The sequence below is a fragment of the Carassius auratus genome, chromosome 18 (assembly GCF_003368295.1).
Source record: "Carassius auratus strain Wakin chromosome 18, ASM336829v1, whole genome shotgun sequence".
In the NCBI taxonomy this organism is placed as follows: domain Eukaryota; kingdom Metazoa; phylum Chordata; class Actinopteri; order Cypriniformes; family Cyprinidae; genus Carassius; species Carassius auratus.
This window is the reverse complement of record NC_039260.1, coordinates 1,746,958-1,765,487: the sequence shown is the minus strand read 5'-3', so window position 1 is coordinate 1,765,487 and position 18,530 is coordinate 1,746,958. Positions and strand designations below refer to the sequence as shown.

The 18,530-nt window shown below is 34.0% G+C and overlaps 1 protein-coding gene across 1 annotated transcript in view; it reads right to left on the bottom strand.

Annotated features, from left to right (window-relative positions):
- LOC113118101 (xaa-Pro dipeptidase-like) overlaps nucleotides 1-18,530 on the bottom strand; it is a 52,803-nt gene that overhangs the window by 13,672 nt on the left and 20,601 nt on the right. The window contains exon 9 of the mRNA XM_026287012.1: nucleotides 12,666-12,712. Coding sequence (XP_026142797.1) covers nucleotides 12,666-12,712 — 47 coding nt within the window. The remainder of the gene's footprint in view (nucleotides 1-12,665; nucleotides 12,713-18,530) is intronic.

The window sequence follows — 18,530 nt, the reverse complement described above, 5'->3', positions numbered from 1 at the left end:
TTTTTAATACGCATTTAATTATTTATGTTTTTATATATAAACAAGTTTTCTCTTTTAGTGTTCTATTTATTTTCATGTTAAATTATTTTTGTTTTACATTTTTATGATTTGTATCATTTTAATTTAAAATGAATTACATTTGACATTTAGATTTTAAATAATCATCATATTTCAATAATCCGTTAAATCATAACCTTCACTGTGAAAGATCAAATGCTTGAATGTCTATAGCAACAAACAGAGTCGATGACCCCCACAAACCCACTCACTCAATCCCATGATGCTTTGCTGTCAGCATCCACACCAAGGTCGAACGCTCATTTCAACACTAAGACGTACATGTGCTTAAAAACTGAAACACAAACACGGAAAGTGCAGCAGATGGTGGAGCGGATCAAGCTGGATAATCTGATCTCAGTGCAGTAAATCCCAATCAAATGCCGTGTTTGTGGCCGGTTAGAGTGACATTTCCCATCGGTAACCCGGGACAGCTGCTTGTTATCACTCGGATTCTCATTTTTAGGACAAGCCGTGCCGTCCTTCACTCAAATTTCATCTGGATTTATCCATGGTCAGTCTTATTTTCAGAGATAAACCCACGTTTCAATCGCATAAATTCATTTCACTGAACATGCAACTGAACCTCAACATGATAATTACAGCAAAACACAGTTTCTGTCATGCACAGACCTGTCCGTCAAACTCTGAGATGAGAATATTTCAAATGATGAGCATCAGTCCAAGTGTTGTAAACAAAACATTAACGCATGCATGCAATTCATTCAGGTCAATGCTATTAATATTTCAACAAGCAGGCATGAAGGTATGCAACAATTTGTTTAATTTGGAGTGGATCTGATTTTCCACCTGTATGATGTAATTTATTTTTTAAGGCACTAAATGCAAAAAAAAAAAACACCTAAGTGCATTTATATGTACACATTAAAATGAGGATTGAAAAAGCCTTTTTACATATTATGCATTTAAGATTAAGTTCACAAAATTATTATAGAAGTCAAAATGCTTTGTAAAATATTTACATTTTACATTTCTATGATTAAAAAACATTTAAAAATAATTTTAGTTTTACATTTTTATGATTTAATTATTTCTAATTAGAATTTAAATGTATGTGCACACATTAAAATGAGGACTGACATAAAAACATTCACAAATGAAGATTTTAATATTATTTTCATAAATTGTGAGCAATATTATATATAATTAAGAATCCTGTTCTCTGGTGCATTTTAATAAATATAAAAAATTTGAATATATACATGCAGTTTTCACAAAAATAAACAAAAATATTAAAATAAAATAATATTTTAATAAAAATACTTTAATGAAAATCTTAGTGAGCCCAAACTTTTTAACAATTGTGTATATATTTCACAAAGAAATTATGATCAAACCCAAATATTACATGAATTTAGTTTCTTTCATGCATTGCATTAACCAAAATAAATGAGATTGTGATCGTGCAAACAGTCATTATGTGTCTTCTCCTGTGCTTTCTAATGATGATCCTCTCTTTCTTTCCCTCTTTTCTGGGATGTTCCTGTGAGAGTGGCTACAGTATATACAGTGGGGTCACGCTGTAATGAGCGGCTTCGTCTTCATTTCACAAGAACTTCAGCACACTTAAATCACCCTTAAATATGTGCTTTAAAAGGCCACTTTAACAAGACGTCTTTATATTCACACAAACTGCAATTAAAGTTAATGAGGGATGGAGTTTTAATGAGAGGTCAGTGAACACATCGGATGACATGAGAAGAATAAATTAGAATAACGACCGAAAACGGAGCCCAGGTGCCGTCTGAGAATAACCCACTGATGATTTACAGGATTCTGACTTTAAAAGAGACTCACAACCCATGCTACTCCTGATTTAATTCTGAGGGTATTGAACTAAGAGACAAGGTAGAGCAGGAACTGATTGTCTTGTGAAAGCGTTTGAGAGTCAGGTGCTAGAAGGGGCGGGGCTAAAAGTGAGAGGGATTAGTGATGTCATACGAAAAGGAAAGTCGTTCAAGTTCTTAATTTTCCTTATTACAAAATATTGAATAATAAACAAAGACTCTTCTGTTCTAAATTTTAAATCATTTACTTTAAACTTCACCTGATACCTAGCAACTGATTTAAGAACGTACAAAAAAAAAAAAAGAAGAAAAAGACAGTATTGGTAACACTTTGCATGTGAAAGTAACATGCATTTAACATAAATTAACATTTAAATTTCAATAAATATTAAATAAAATCACATTATAAAACCTAAACTGAAACTATTAGTTTAAAAAATATATATATATATTTAAACTATTTTATTTTTATTTTAGTTTAGGTTGAAGTACTAAAACTATTAAAATAAAAAAAAATAATAATTAAAAAAAATATATTTTTAAATGAAAAGCACATAACTTAAACTAAATCTATTTGTTTTAAAATAGTATTTCCTAAATAAAACGAAGCTCAAACTACATAACATAAATATCAGATAAACTTAAAAAAAAAAAAAAAAATATATATATATATATATACTTAACTGTAAATTAGATGTTGCTTTGTCAACTAACTGAAATAAAATAAAAAGTTTAAGCACTAAAATAAAAAAATATAAAAAACTAAAACTTAAATATAAAAAACTAAAAATATAAAGCTATATATATATATATATATATATATATATATATATAAATAAAAGCAACAAAAACTAATAAAAATGAGAAAAAAAAATCATAAAACACGAACTAAAATGAAAATGGGAAACAAAAAACAATTCAGAATGAACTCTAAAGTATCCTATAGTGTAAATACTAAACTAACACAGATCACTGCTGGATCACATTTTTGAAGTTGATAGTTATTTGACTTTTACTCATATTTTCATTGTTTGAGAAATTAAGTAAAAAAATAAAATAAAATAAAAAAGATTTGCACATCATTCTAACAATATGATGACAAACTAGTGAACTCCAGTGTACTTTCAAGCCTGTGTGCATGTGTTTGTGTCCTGAAATCCTTCAGCAGTGCTCTCTCTGCAGGGCTAGCGTTGGGGCTTTTAGAAGAACGAGACATTGAGAGAATAGTTGTTTTTCTCCCCTGTTGATGCTCTCAGACACACACAGGACCCGAGCTTCAGCTGCAGGCATCATTAATGTGACTCAATCCCTGATCGATGAGGTCTGTGTGTCTCCACACACACACACACACACACACACACACACACACACACACACGGCTGGAAGCCTCTCAGCGGAATGAGAGTCTCAGAAGCTGGATTTGCCTGCAGCCACAGTAAATATAATCACATGACGCAGGTCATCTCTAACCCTGATCATACCGCCCAACCTCAACACTTCTCTCAATATCTGCTATCAGTGCGGTGACCTTCATTAAAGGGACAGTTCACACCAAAATGAAAACTCTGTCATTAATAACTCACCCTCATGCCGTGCCAAACCCGTAAGACCTAAGACATCTTCAGAAGACAAAATAAGATATTTCTAATAAAATCTGAGAGCTCTCTGACCCTCCATAGACAGCAATGCAACTGAAATGTTCCCTGGACCAATATGAAGCAATAATCTACCTGAGACAAGCCGAAAATGAAACATGCACTGACTAATGGTTCATAATAAGATTGGCAACATCAATTTTATTTTATGTTGACTTTTTAAAGTAGTTTCTCACCCTCAGGAAATCCAAGATGAGTTTGTTTCTTCATCAGATTTGGAGAAATTTAGCATTGCATCAGTGTCTCACCAATGGTTCCTCTGCAGTGAATGGGTGCCGTCAGAACGAGAGTCTAAACAGCTGATAAAAACCTCACAATAATCCACATCACTCCAATCCATCAGATAAACATACATCTTTTGTCTCTAGATGTTATCTGATGGACTGGAGTGATGTGGATTATTGTGATGTTTTTATCAGCTGTCTGGACTCTCATTCTGACGGCACCCATTCACTGCAGAGCATCCATTGCTTTGTAATCAGTTTTAGAAATCGTCTCAGATCATGTTCTGGCTGGTACATAAAATTGAACCTCGTGTGAATATTTAACTCTTTCACCCTCCAATCAATCATATTGAGTCCCATCTCACTGAAATCCCGTTGCAAGCAGAATTATCAAATAACAGATGCATAACAGCGTTATAAAAACGACTCTAATTAAGCAGGTGATATGCAATCAATCAAGGTGTAAAAGAGAGTGATAAAGAACTCTCAAAGCTTCACTGAAAAACCTCAGTGGTTCTAAAAATACAGAGCGGATTCAAAGTGAAGCTATTTTTGTTTATTCCACAGTTTCATCTAAGCCAGGAAGTTTAATATCACACAGTGAAACTTGTCTGCAATCGCAGACTCGTATCAAAGCACATCAAGGCATGACGTGAGACTTCAAGAGAGTGTGGAGATAAAAAAATCCTGCTCGTTCTGCGTGTGATTTCATCAGGGACACCAACAGCAGAATATTCACAATCCAAGAGGAAGCTGACTCTGTATCACGCCATTGCATTTTTTTTAATTGTGCACAAGTTTGAGCAAACTACACCCAAACTGGGTGAAATAAATGTGTAAATATTTTTATACTGCATGCAAATAATTGCAATTGCATTTTTTTAATTTCACTAGCACTTGGAACACATTTTGCGTGTTCGTGCATTTTGTGCAGACGAGTAACTGTTGTGCAAATCATCGTGTCTTGGTTGTGTCCTCTTACAAGTGCAAGCCTAATGCATTTCGATTTTTTACTTTCAAACATACCCGAATGGTTTTCTTTAATGCTGTGCACATTTGATTTGATTTCTCTACAGCCTTCGTGTTGTGTTCTGGCCATTCTTTGATTTATTTTTCCTGAAAAGGCTCGTTAATGTCATTGCACCAGGATAAAACCTACTGACTTCACTCACACAGAATAGAACAACTTCCCAAAAATGTTTTGATCATTTTAATCCTTTTTTTAGGGTTTTTTCCCACCTCGTCACACATGCACACAACTTGCCTGGAAATCTCCCATTATGCTTTTCATCTCGGATTCAATCTTTTCAACTTGTTTTCTTTCAGTTCAAACAAGTTTTGTATTTATTTGTGTTTCTGACTGATCATATGCCTCTGTTTTGCTAGAATTATCAACAAATGCTTCTTTCCACTCAAACTGAATAATGCCAAAAGTAACATTTGTTTTTAGGTTTTTACTTAAAACCTAAAACTATTGCCAAAATTATCCGCAATTGTTTCTTTTCCTCTCAAAAACGGAATATTGCCAAAATAAGCCACTCAAAAATTATAATTTTGACAATAATAACCATAAATAATGAACTTTTTTTCCCTCTCAAAACTGGATATTGCCAAATTTATCCACAAATAATGTTGTTGCTTTTTTTTACTTAAAAACTAAATATTGTCAAAATTATCAACAAACACTTCTATCCACTTAAATTTAATAATTTCTAAATAACATTTGTTTTTACTTAAAACCTAAAAGTACTGTCCAAATTATCCACAAATAATGCATGTCACAAAAAATTGAATATTGCCAAAATTATCAAAAAATGCTGCTTTTACCAAAAAAATTACAAAATTCTAAACAAAAATGCTTTTTTTTTTTTTTTTTACTCAAAAACTAGATATTTTGCCAAGAATGCCCATAAGTAATGCTTTCTTTTTCACTCAAAAACTGCGATGCATAATAATCATAATGAGAGATTTACACGCATTTATTTGATATAAATCTGTTAAATGTGAGGGTAATGTAAACTACACAATCATAGCGGTTATCTCAGATAATTCTGATTAAATCAAATAACCGCAGCAAGGTGATAAATCAATAAATCACAACCGGCCTGCTCCGAGTCTCAGCATTTGCTTCAGTCTGGCTGCGTGCTTTAATGCAAACCAACACTTCGTGAATTTCTCCAGTGGAAAAAAAAGTTTTGCTGGAGTGAAATTGGCATCTAGAATCATGAAATCAGAAAACTGCTATCAAACTGACAGTGCAGGAGTCAGCGAGGTCGTTTGCATGCCCCGAGAGCAGAGAAGCTCTGTTTTCCTCATGCAGCAGCGTTATCTCTTTTCTGTGATGCTGCACATATCAGCCGCTTTGAAGTCTCAGCCAGTGGCCATCACAAGAGAGTCCTAATGAAATCCTCAAACTGATTTAATTGCAGCTGTATCTGAAGTTTTCCGAGGCTTGAGAGAAAGAGAGAGAGACAAACGCCACCGCAGCAACATAAATAACACGCAGACTTCATCTCCAGCATATTTATAACACAGAAAACACATCTGCGCGTGATTATTCTCTTGCAGATTTAATTAAATCAATTAAGAGTTACTGCTGTACTGATACACAAGAGGCGGCCGGTCTTGACTAATGCGTGTTATTAATTCAGACAAGAAGGTCATGCATTCACATTTAGTAAAAGCAAACTAGAAATGCACTCAGCGAGGAGCAGGGAATTGTGGGATAGATTTCTGCAGCATCTTTCATCCCATATCGACGGTTCCCTTGTCACCTGTGCAGTCTATTTATAACAAGTAACCATGACCACAGCTGCATTGCTTTACAAATATAAGAGAATCGCTGTCAGAGAGCGGGAAATCATGTTTACGTCTTCTTCTTCTGGATCGCAGAAGCAGGAGACATTAGAGGAGCACCATAAATCAGGAGCTCGACTGACACTTACACTTCGTCTGGAAGATACTGTAGAAAAAGTGAATATATCTTTTTGTTTTACTCCCAAAAACTCTCTCGTGCTTGCAGAAGAAGCACCAGACATCAAAAACACAGAGAAACCGGATTACACTAAAGAAGAAACCTCGCCACACAAGTGCAAACACTGGATTCTGACAGAGAATGTGTCTGAATATGTGTGCATGCATATTAAAACATTAATACCGAAATTATTTCGTTATATTCCATGTACATATGCATGCACTAATTGAAAAAAAAAAATTGGAAAAGCATGCATATCTATAATTTGGTACAAATTAAATCAATAATTGTATTAATTTAAGTTAATGAAAAAAACAACAACTAAGATTTTTAACTAGTGATGCGTTAAAAACATGTCATTTTGAAAGGTTCAGAAAAATTAAACAAATATTTAAAATTATTAAAATAATTTCTATCATTATAATTCAAAAGTATATTTTTTAATATAATAGTATTACATTTTAATAATATATTGTGTTTTCTTTTATAGAACTTTCACAAATTAAAAATGTATTTAAACATGCCTCGTCTGTTAATAATTACAGAGTGATATATTTGCTAATATACATAATATTAAATGAAATAATAAAACATAACAGTAAATTATTCATAATTAATGTAAACATATATATTTTCCCAGATCTTTTTTTTAATATATATATATAGACCTTAAAAGGGACATTTATAAAATTGGAATATATTTTGAGTCTCTATGAACAGCCCAGATATGTTTGGAAATATAACCATAAAAGGTAATATTTTCATGTTTGGGAATATTATCAGCCAATATTAACATTATTATCATTAGCAGTCCGTAGGTTTTGCCTCTCTGTCATTATCTCTGTTTGAAAACCTGTTTGTTTCTGTAATCAGAGCACATTTAAAACTGGAGTATAATTTAATTTAATTCACATGTGTTTCATAAATACATTATCCTTTCAGGATTACAATCTGAAATCAAAATAATACGTTTAATTATTCCAGTAGCCTATTTAATCCAGTATTTAATTAACTCCCTTTCTAAATCTTCTTTGGTTTATTCTCTCTGTCTAATAACAAAGTCAAACTCTATAATACGTTTTCATATATTTAATAAAAATTTTCTTTTACATTTTTTTAAGTAACAATGTTTTTTTTTTGGTATTTGGTTTACTATAATAATGCTTTTATTGGACTTGGAAAAACTTGATATAAGAGGAAGACTTATTTTAGAAGTGTAATTTAATTCATGTAAATGAATACATTTTAATTAAAGTTAAAATAAAGTTTAAATAAAGTTTAATGAAAAAAATAAAGTGAATAACTGAATACAAATAAATTTTAAAAATATAAATAACTTATATAAATATATAATTAATGTAATTATATTTATTTGGGTCTGGGAAATTCCAGGTATAAAAAAAAAAAACATTTTAAATTATGTACTTTTATAAAATAAAGAAATTACTTAGTTATGCTCTCTCATATGCTGTCGACATTCAGCAAATATGCATTTTAAACTTTTGAATATCTAACAAACAATTAATGAATAATAAATTTACAGAAATATTTTTGATTAACTAATTTTTTATATACTTTTAAATTGATTATTTGCTAAAAATATTTATTTATAGAAAACGTTTATATATATATATATATAGAGAGAGAGAGAGAGAGAGAGAGAGAGAGAGAGAGAGAGAGAGAGAGAGAGAGAGAGAGAGAGAGAGAGAGAGAGAGAGAGAGAGAGAGAGAGAGAGAGAGAGAGAGAGATGAGATTGGGGGATTTGAACTCTTGACATCTGGCAACCGCAATTTTTTTTTTTAGGATAAAGAATCAGCAGATGAAAATTGCAAACGACGATGCTTACTAAATCAACGTTTTAACTCTAATCTGAGATAAAACTATGATTCATGGTGCAGCATCAGCAACCTAAAATCCACTTTGCATTTGTGAAAGTGTCAGAAAGGTCCGTAATGCAAAGCTCTGTTTGGCCACATTGACCGCACTCTATGTGAACTTTTAGGAAGATCAACTCTGCTACAGCGTTCAATTCTTCATTGCTTCAAAGCTCATGACACAGAAAACCCATCATCAGCTCGCCGTGAAGACAGATGCTTCTCAAAGCCTCCGCTTCATTTCTTTCACCTCTGAATATCTTCATCATCTGCTGCCTGGGGACAAGGCCGAGTTTGAGTTTCATTTTTAACACCTTCATTATTTGCTCTTGAAAATGTCTGCAGGATACGAGAACAAAAAAAAAAAAACTCAGTCCTTGAGGAACAAAACTAAACTTCATAACAACACACGAAGTTAAGAGAGACATTCATCAGCCTGCGGGGATAAGAGGAAGTATCATCAATCTGAGAGAGAAAGTCCTGGAGTTTCTGTTCCTAACGTTCACGTTTGTCCTACTTTAATGCTACGTGAGCGAATACAAATGTGGCGTCTGTACTGCATACATTCAGCTGCACAAGCTTTAGAATCACTGCTGTGTGTAATTCAGGATCGCTAGTAAACCACAGGTAGCTGAGTTTGATTAGGGTTGGAGCTAAAAGTTTTCTGTAGCTTCCAGACGAAGTGAAAGTGTCAGTCGAGTTCATGATTGATGGTGTTCCTCTAATGTCTTCTTGCCTTTGCGATCCAGATGAAGACGACGTATTAACAGAATCTAGGATTATTTACAGCTCGAAATAAAATGTACAAAATACGTTCTGAAAACAAAACAGAGGAGATTTGCTGCTTTAAAAAGAAGGTAATCAATGGCTTGTCCTGCTGATATCGTCTCATGTTTCCTATGTTTTCAGTAAACTCATGTTCTCCAAATGTCCTGAAAGCACCTATAAATCTGACATCAGCACTAAGTGCGTCTTACTAACTAACCAAACTATCCCACAAACACACACACACACACGATTCAGAGAAGTAAAGAGTTAAAAATAAATAATGAAGTTTCCAGCATTGTGCAACGGTGAGAGGATCCTCTGACTCCTGCAACAAAACTCTGTTTAAATCGATTCTGTGCCTTAAATCCTGGAGGGTGTTTCCCGTGGGACACAGGAGCCTGTGTCTGGACACTAATGCACATTCAATAAGAGTTTCTATCAGACGCAGCTGCTGATACTGACACACATGAGTCCTAAAATACTGATCTGTCGAAAAGCCATGCAGTGATCTTAAAATATATATATATATATTTTTAGCAATCCTATTTTTATTTATTTAAAAAAGCCATAAATTAATTTCAGCAGTCGATTTCTATGCCATTATTGCCACTCAAATAAATGCTGTTCTTTTGAACTTTCAAAGTATCCTGAAAAAAATACTTTATAATACTTTTAAAATACTTACCGTATTTTCCAGACTATAAGTCACACTTTTTTTCATAGTTTGGCTGGTCCTGCGACTTATAGTCAGGTGCGACTTATTTATCAAAATTAATTTGACATGAACCGAGAGAAATGAACCAAGAGAAATGAACATTTCTGTCTCCAGCCACCAGAGGGCGCTCTATGCTGCTCCTGTAGTCTATACTGAAGACATAGAGCGCCCTCTCGTGGCTGGAGACGGTAATGTTTTCTCTTTGTTCTAAATACATGGGACTTACATCTGTTTTTTTCCTCATCATGACGTATTTTTGGACTGATGCGACTTATACTCAGGTGTGACTTATAGTCCGAAAAATACGGTAAATATTTGGAAATGTTAAGCAGCACAACTGTTTTCAACATTGATAATAATCAGAAATGTTTCTTGGGCAACAAATCATCATATTAGAATGATTTCTGAAGATCATGTGACACTGAAGACTGAAGTAATGTCGCTAAAAAAAATTCAGATGCACATCACAGAAATAAATTACATTTGAACACATTTACACATAGAAAACAGTCTTTTTAAATCATAATAATATTTCACAATTTTTACTGTATTTTTGATCAAATAAATGCATCCTTGGTGAGCAGAAGAGTCTCCTTTCAGAATCACACCAACCTCAAACTTCTGAACGTTAATGTGGTTCTTTGCAAACCTGAGCCAGTACAAACTTATAAACTTACAATGTATTTGTTTCTGTGAAGAAGTTTCAAATCTTTCGCACTGGTCTCTAGTGAGTGTGTGTGAGTAAATCTGACTGCTGCTGAACTGATGTGTTTCTAGCGAGTTGCTGCATGGCGTGACCTTGCCTGCGGGTCTGTCTCACACACACACACACACACACACACACACACACACACACACACACACCTGTTTGCCGCAGCCTCTCTCATTACGGCCTAATGCGACTGTATATTCTCTAGCAGACACAAAGGAGCTCAACATTAAAAACCCTCATGATCCCTGCAGGAGACTGACATTCATAAAAAGAAAGTTAGAAGAAAACGGGATGGAAATTAGCTTCTCCTGACCGCACAGAGGAGGAGAGATGAATGCAGAGGTCACATCCCAGCATGCACTTGGGCGGCCAGAGCTGAGAGGGACGGTATCATTAGAGGAAGTAGATCATGCATCACAATCTCTAAAGGTCTGGACAAAGCCAGTGTTGCACGGTCCGGACGCCACAGCAGCGTTGCTTTAGAGGACAAAACGAATGGAGGGAGTCGTCTTATCTTACACTTCTCCAGCAGTAGATATGGAGAGAAAATCCCTGGAAAAAGCTGCAGCTTATCAGAGCTTTTGTTTGGTGAGCAGAGAACAGGTCGGAGGGTGTTATCAGACACAAAAACACTAACACCTCACGCAGATGAAACACAGAACACTAGATACTCATCATGTAACATAGTTAAAGGTGCTGTAAGAGCGTGCATAAACTATTACTGCTTCCTGACAGATAAGTGCACGTCCTGAGGAACCACAACTGCATCTGGTAGAGCTTGACTATATAAGAAGAAAGTGACACTCAAAAGTTTTCGAAAGTCTCTTCTGTTCACCAAGGATGCATTTATTTGATTAGAAATGCACTAAAAATAGGGAAATATTATTATGATTTAAAATAGCTGTTTTCTTTGTGAGTAGATGTTAAAGTGTAATTTATTTCTGTGATGCACAGCTGTATTTTCAGCATCATTCCTCCAGTCTTCAGTGTCACATGACCTTCAGAAATCAGTGTAATATGATGATTTGCTGCTCAAGAAACATTTATGATTATTAAGATTTGTATTTTAATTCACCATCGTCAGCCCTGATGATAACTAATTAAAATGCATTTATTTTCACGATTTTAATGAAATGCCCACTGTTGTTTTTTGAATAGAATAAATAAATAAATAAATAAAAAGAGATATATATATATATATATATATATATATATATATATATATATATATATATATATATATATATATATATATATATATATAATAATGATAATAGTAATAGTAATAATAATAATAAATATATATATATATATATATATATATATATATATATATATATATATATATATATATATTTTTTTTTTAGGATTATTACAGTCTTATAAAAAAGTCATTGATTAGAAACTACATTAATTTTACATGATGCCATTTTTTTGCTGTGTCAGATAAAAAAAAATAAAATATCACTCAAACACACATATTTCTCAGTACATACAAATCACACTCTGATATCCATACCAACACAATAACACAATTATATATATTATATATTATATATGATTTAAGTTATATTGAAATTCAAAAGAAAACAGGCTCTATTGACCTAACGAGAAAATGGTGTCAAAATAGTAAAAATGTATAATAAAATAAAAAGAAACCTAAGAAATGAGCACGAAATACTAAAATTCCAATAACAGAATTTATTTATATTTAACTTCTTTTTACTTAAAATAATCTAAAACAGATCAACAGCAATAAACTATAAAATTTGACTATTAAAAAAAACACCACCACCATGTTAACTTCATTAAGCTTCATTTAGGTGAGAGGATTTAATCAATCTATCAATCAAATCAATCGATCGATCAGTACTCACCTCTCCATCTCGTACTCTTTCACCCCCGGCTTCACACGTTTCATCACCTACAAGGAAACACACGCAGTAATCAGATAAGTGCGCTTTACAAAATATTCAATTAGTCTTCCACCTCAGTCATCAGCCGAGGGCTTCCCTTCCCTCTCCAGATAAAGCCTAATAATCTCAATGAACTCTCGCCGGCAGACACAGACACAGACACAGACGAGAGCTGCACAACGGCTCTGAAAATGACCAGCAATTGCCTTCAAATTAAAGAACGACTCATCCATTTGATGAGATAACAGTCATTTGAGACGCGGCGGAGAGAAATGAGGGAGAGCCAGTGTCGAGGGCTGTTTGATGATTGTAGGTTAGGATGCTTTTATTTCAATCCAGAATCATGAGTCACACTGTACAGCGGCGCTGGAGGATCCCCGGGAGATTGCGGAGATGTAGGTAATGTTAGTATGTTGGGTGACAGAGTTAATATGATACTTGTGTGAATAAAACGTTGCTAGAATTTATAGTACTGTACTGTTCAAAAGTACGATTTTTTTTTAAAGAAATGTTTATTTTTATTCAGCAAGGACTCATTTAATTGTTTTAAAGAGACAAAAAAAATCATTTTAAAAAAATATGCTGTTTTTGAACTTTCTATGCAAAAGAAAACTTAATAAAAAAAAAAAAAAAGTGTCATATTTAGCAAAAATGATAAATGTTTTTGGATGTTCCAATAATTCATGCGGCAGTGTTTTGTTCTACAAAGAACACCAAAAAAAAAAAAAAAATGAACAAATGAACATTTTTATATTTAACAAAAATCAATGTGTTGATCAAAACTGAAAGGAAAGGCATTTATATTGTTACAAAAGATTTCTATTTCAACTAAATGCTTTTTAAAAAGAGGTCAAAACTAAAATTAAAGTATGCATCTGAATATTCTATTCACCAAAAAAGCCTTCAAAATTGAAACATGGTTTCCACAAAAAATTGAAAAAACATTATGCAGTTATACTATAAAAAATGTCTTTTTATATTAACAAAAATGACTCCTGAGCAGCAAATCAGCATATTAGATTGATTTCTGAAGGATTGTGTGACACTGGAGACTAGAGGAATAATGCTGAAAATACAGCTGCACATTACAGCAATTAATTAATTTTTTTTAAAAAATTTACAATGTTTTTACTCTATCAAGTAAATGCAAGCAGAAAATTTTAAAAATCTAACTTTTAATGGTAATTATCTCCAACTTGTAAGTAGCCCGTTTAGTGTGTCATTTAAAATTGTAATAATATTTCTCAATACTACCAACATAAAAAGGTTTACAGGAATGCAAAAAAATAAACTACAAAAAAACACTGACAAGTGACAAGTTACAGGAAACCCAACAGAATACATAAAGTAACTCAGTGCTGCAAGTAGAAATACAACTGAATTGTTCTAGTCTATTTAAAATGAAGTCTGTTAGCACTATTCAGAGGGGAAAGGTTTTCTAAATGAGCTACAGTTAAGATCAAATAAATAAATGCATGATTGATTAAGACAACAAATGTTATTTGAAGAAATATAAAACATGCATCTTTGAACTGATGCACAATATCATGACTTCAGTAACTACTCCGATCTTAACATTTATGCATTTGGCATTATGTATCTATCCTGGGTGACTTGCAGCATATGAAAGCCAGGAATCGAACTGCTGACTCTGGCAAGGCTAGTTGCATTCCCTACACGTCAATATAAATGCTTCCAACTACATTTGCATGTACATCTAGTCCATTATTCATATCCGGGAGAATCAAAGGTCGTCCGCTCCTGTCAAACTCAATGAAACCTTAAAAATCTCTGGACTGGAGCTGAACTCTTAATCGCTGCTCGACTGAAACTGACCTTCGTCTCAGCTCTCCTCACCGCAAAGACAAAATCAGCATTTACAGTCATTTACATTTCAAACTAGCAAAACCTGCTGCTGTAAGCATCCCGGACAGACCACGGCACATTCAGAGGAATCTCACGAAACCAGGAGCAGGTCACGTCACACCAAAAATAAAGATGGACATTATTAAAATCTGCAGATTTGCAAATATCATATAGAATACATATAACTTTAATGCATTTCTCAAGACAGCAAATGCATTTTTTTAATGCAATATTTTTTTTAATAACAAAAAGTAGTATTCAAACTGTATTATTTAACTTACAGTCTGCAAAGGGACAGAAAAAGTGGAAATCATGCATAAAGTAGTGAATAAAGTTAGACATGAATCGTGTGTTTATGGTGTTTTTCTTCTGATTAAGGAAGAATAGAAGACTCCTTCACTGTACAAATGGTCATCAAAATAAAAAATGCTACCAAATACATCATATTTTGGGGGAAAGTGTCTTCGAGGAAATCTTCTATCACTATTTTTGGAATCGTCAACCTAAAATTTGTAAGAAACAGGTATTGGGTTTTTTTCAGCAAACATGATATAATGGTGTAATGTGCGTTTTGGGGTGAAATATCTCAAAAAGAGGAGAAAAATCCTCCAGAATCTGTTCTGTTAGTTCCAACCTCTGGCTGAGATCTTCTCCCAAAAATGCCACCAGATTAAATCAAGCCAACAAGCGTTTTGAGATATGTTAATGGAGCCCAAACTGAACCATGCATAAAAAATAATAATAATAAAAGGACTAGGTGAAGTTGGAACACTGCTTGGTTTGGAAGATTCTGATTGCGCTTGATAATTCTATTAATTCTGATTTCTATCAATGAATCTTTCTGTATTTTTGAGGAAGAATTATGTTTGGGAATACTTTCCATTCTCATCGGTGCAAAGATAGAGAAGTTCAAATCCATTAACGGAATGGAAAGTCATAAAAAAAATGGAAGTGATTCTGTGAATAAGAACTCAATTTGGATTCTCACCCCTCTTCCCGCTCAACGGATTCCCGTGACCCTACAGTGAACCCCTCAAAACCCCTTGTTCCTCATTTCGACATTCAAAGAACAATTTGTTTCCATTGTGGCCGTGACTCATGTCCCTCTTAAACTGAATATCCAGCAATAACAGAAGACGAGAGGTTACAGCCGCCAGACGTTTGTCTAGATGAGCTCTGGCTATGACTGGCACTTATGAAGACCTATGGGTGTTAATATGTGCCTAGGCCTTTATTGCTGGAAACGAGAGATCAAAAGGGCCTCCAAACATGTCCTTCAGACCCTCAACTGAAGATCGACCCGGTCTGTCAAGGTCATTCTCCAATTGATGAAGTGCTGGGGCTATTTCCTTTAGATAACGTGAGGATAAACATTGACTGTGCTTTTCCAATGACGACTGCACACATGGATGAAAGTATAAATATAGAATAAAGAGAAATTTGTCCTTTGGATTTTGGAATCATGGGTAAATATAGTAAATAATGACAGATATTGTTATGAAATATTCCTTGTGCAACAGTCAGGTTCCAGAAGTAAAAATGCTGCTAATTATCACCAAAGGGGAAACAGATTTTTAATGATAACATAGTTATCTTTAAAGACAGACCCACTGTGAGCTCTGAGCTAAATAATGAATGGTATATGCTTTTGTTGAAGCCATCGGTTCCCATTATTTCAAGTTACGTTTTAAATCGTCTTGTTTAATAGCAGAATTTGTGGTTTAAAACTACATTACCCATAATGCTCTACAGAAAATTCCAACCAATGAGAGTTACATCCAGTAAGAGCTCCTCCCACTCCACTCAGTCTCCCCCTACTCTCTCAAAACACTTTGATATTTGATAAATGTGCATATTTTGCAACAGACGTATATAAAAACTATATAAAAAAATCTAAAACTTTGAATGGATAGTTTTACAAACCCGATTCCAAAAAAGTTGGGACACTGTACAAATTGTGAGGAAAAAAAATGAATGGGATAATTTACAAATCTCTTAACCTTATATTTTATTCACAATAGAATATAGATAACATATCAAATGTTGAAAGTGAGACATTGTGAAATCTCATGCCAAATATTGGCTCATTTTGGATTTCATGAGATCTACACGTTCCAGAAAAGTTGGGACAGGTAGCAATAAGAAGCCGGAAAAGTAAAATGTACATATAAGGAACAGCTGGAGGACCAATTTTCAACTTATTAGGTCAATTGGCAACATGATTGGGTTTAAAAAGAGCCTCTCAGAGTGTCAGTGTCTATCAGAAGTCAAGATGGGCAGAGGATCACCAATTCCCCCAATGCTGCGGCGAAAAATAGTGGAGCAATGTCAGAAAGAAGTTTCTCAGAGAAAAATGGAAAAGAGTTTGAAGTTATCATCATCTACAGTGCATAATATCATCCAAAAATTCAGAGAATCTGGAACAATCTCTGTGTGTAAGGGTCAAGGTCGGACTGTGGCAAAGTGGAAAACTGTTCTGTGGTAAGACGAATCAAAATTTGAAGTTCGGTTTGTAAAACTGGGACACCATGTCATCCGGACTAAAGAGGACAACCCAAGTTGTTATCAGCGCTCAGTTCAGAGGCCTGTGTCTCTGATTGTATGGGGTTGCATGAGTGTGTGTGGCATGGGCAGCTTACACTTCTGGAAAGATGAGCTCCATCAATGCTGAAAGGTATATCCAAGTTCTAGAACAACATATGCTCCCATCCAGACATCGTCTCTTTCAGGGAAGACCTTTTATTTTCCAACATGACAATGTCGGACCACATACTGCATCAATTACAACATCATGGCTGCGTAGAAGAAGGATGCGGGTACTGAAATGACCAGCCTGAAGTCCAGATCTTTCACCCATAGAAAACATTTGGCGCATCATAAAGAGGAAGATGTGACAAAGAAGACCTAAGACAGTTGAGCAACTAGAAGCATGTGTTAGACAAGCGTGGGACAACATTCCTGTTCATAAACTTGAGCAACTTGTCTCCTCAGTCCCCAGATGTTTGCAAACTGTTATAAAAAGACGACGTGATGTCACACAGTGCTAAACATGGCCTTGTCCCAACTTTTCTGAGATGTGTTGATGCCATGAAATTTAAAATCAACTTATTTTTCCCTAAAAATTATACACGTCATCTATGATGTCCCAACTTTTTTTGGAATCAAGTTTGTATATTTCTCCATAGTTATTTTCCTCATGCTAATCTTTGTCAAATTTTCAAATGTTTTTGATTCAAATCAAAGTTTATAGTGTTTCATAAACGATAATTCTTCTCGTACCAGGTTTGATTCCCAGCATATAATGCTTTAATGGAGACTTTTAAAAAAAGAAAATACCAATGCAGATTAAAAAGTAGGCACCTATATATCGAAAATAGGGCTGTGTGGAAATCTCTTAATAACTGTGACATGAACTGATGTTCAACAACCTAACAATAATCGTTACAGCTATAGCAGTCACTATGATAAATATGATCCCAGTTCAAACACACAGTATTAATTCATGCACAAGCCCATTAATATCCAACACTCTTAAAAAGGCTTTTCATCCATTAAAAGAATCAGCAACTTATTCTACCACAAAGCAGCACCATCAATCTGATTATTAAATTAATCGGAGTTTCCTCACATTGGCTGATTGAGAGCTGTGCATTATTAAACATTTCAAACATCATGTTCCTTTAATAAATACTGTCTGATAGCGCACATATCAAGAGTCTGCGTCCATATGTTAGACGTTGATGATCCAGATCTGTACTTTAGATTTGATTAAAAAGCCATTACGAAGAGCATGAACATTTGTATTATTTTAACAACCCATTCACATTTGCTAAGGCCTTAATGGCTCAAAAAATTCAGGTTGTAATTGTAATTCAGGTTTTGTGCTGAAATATCATCCGTTTAGTATTCTGGTATTGTCTTGTATCTGTGAAGGATAGATGCAATGCTGGCCTAGATACT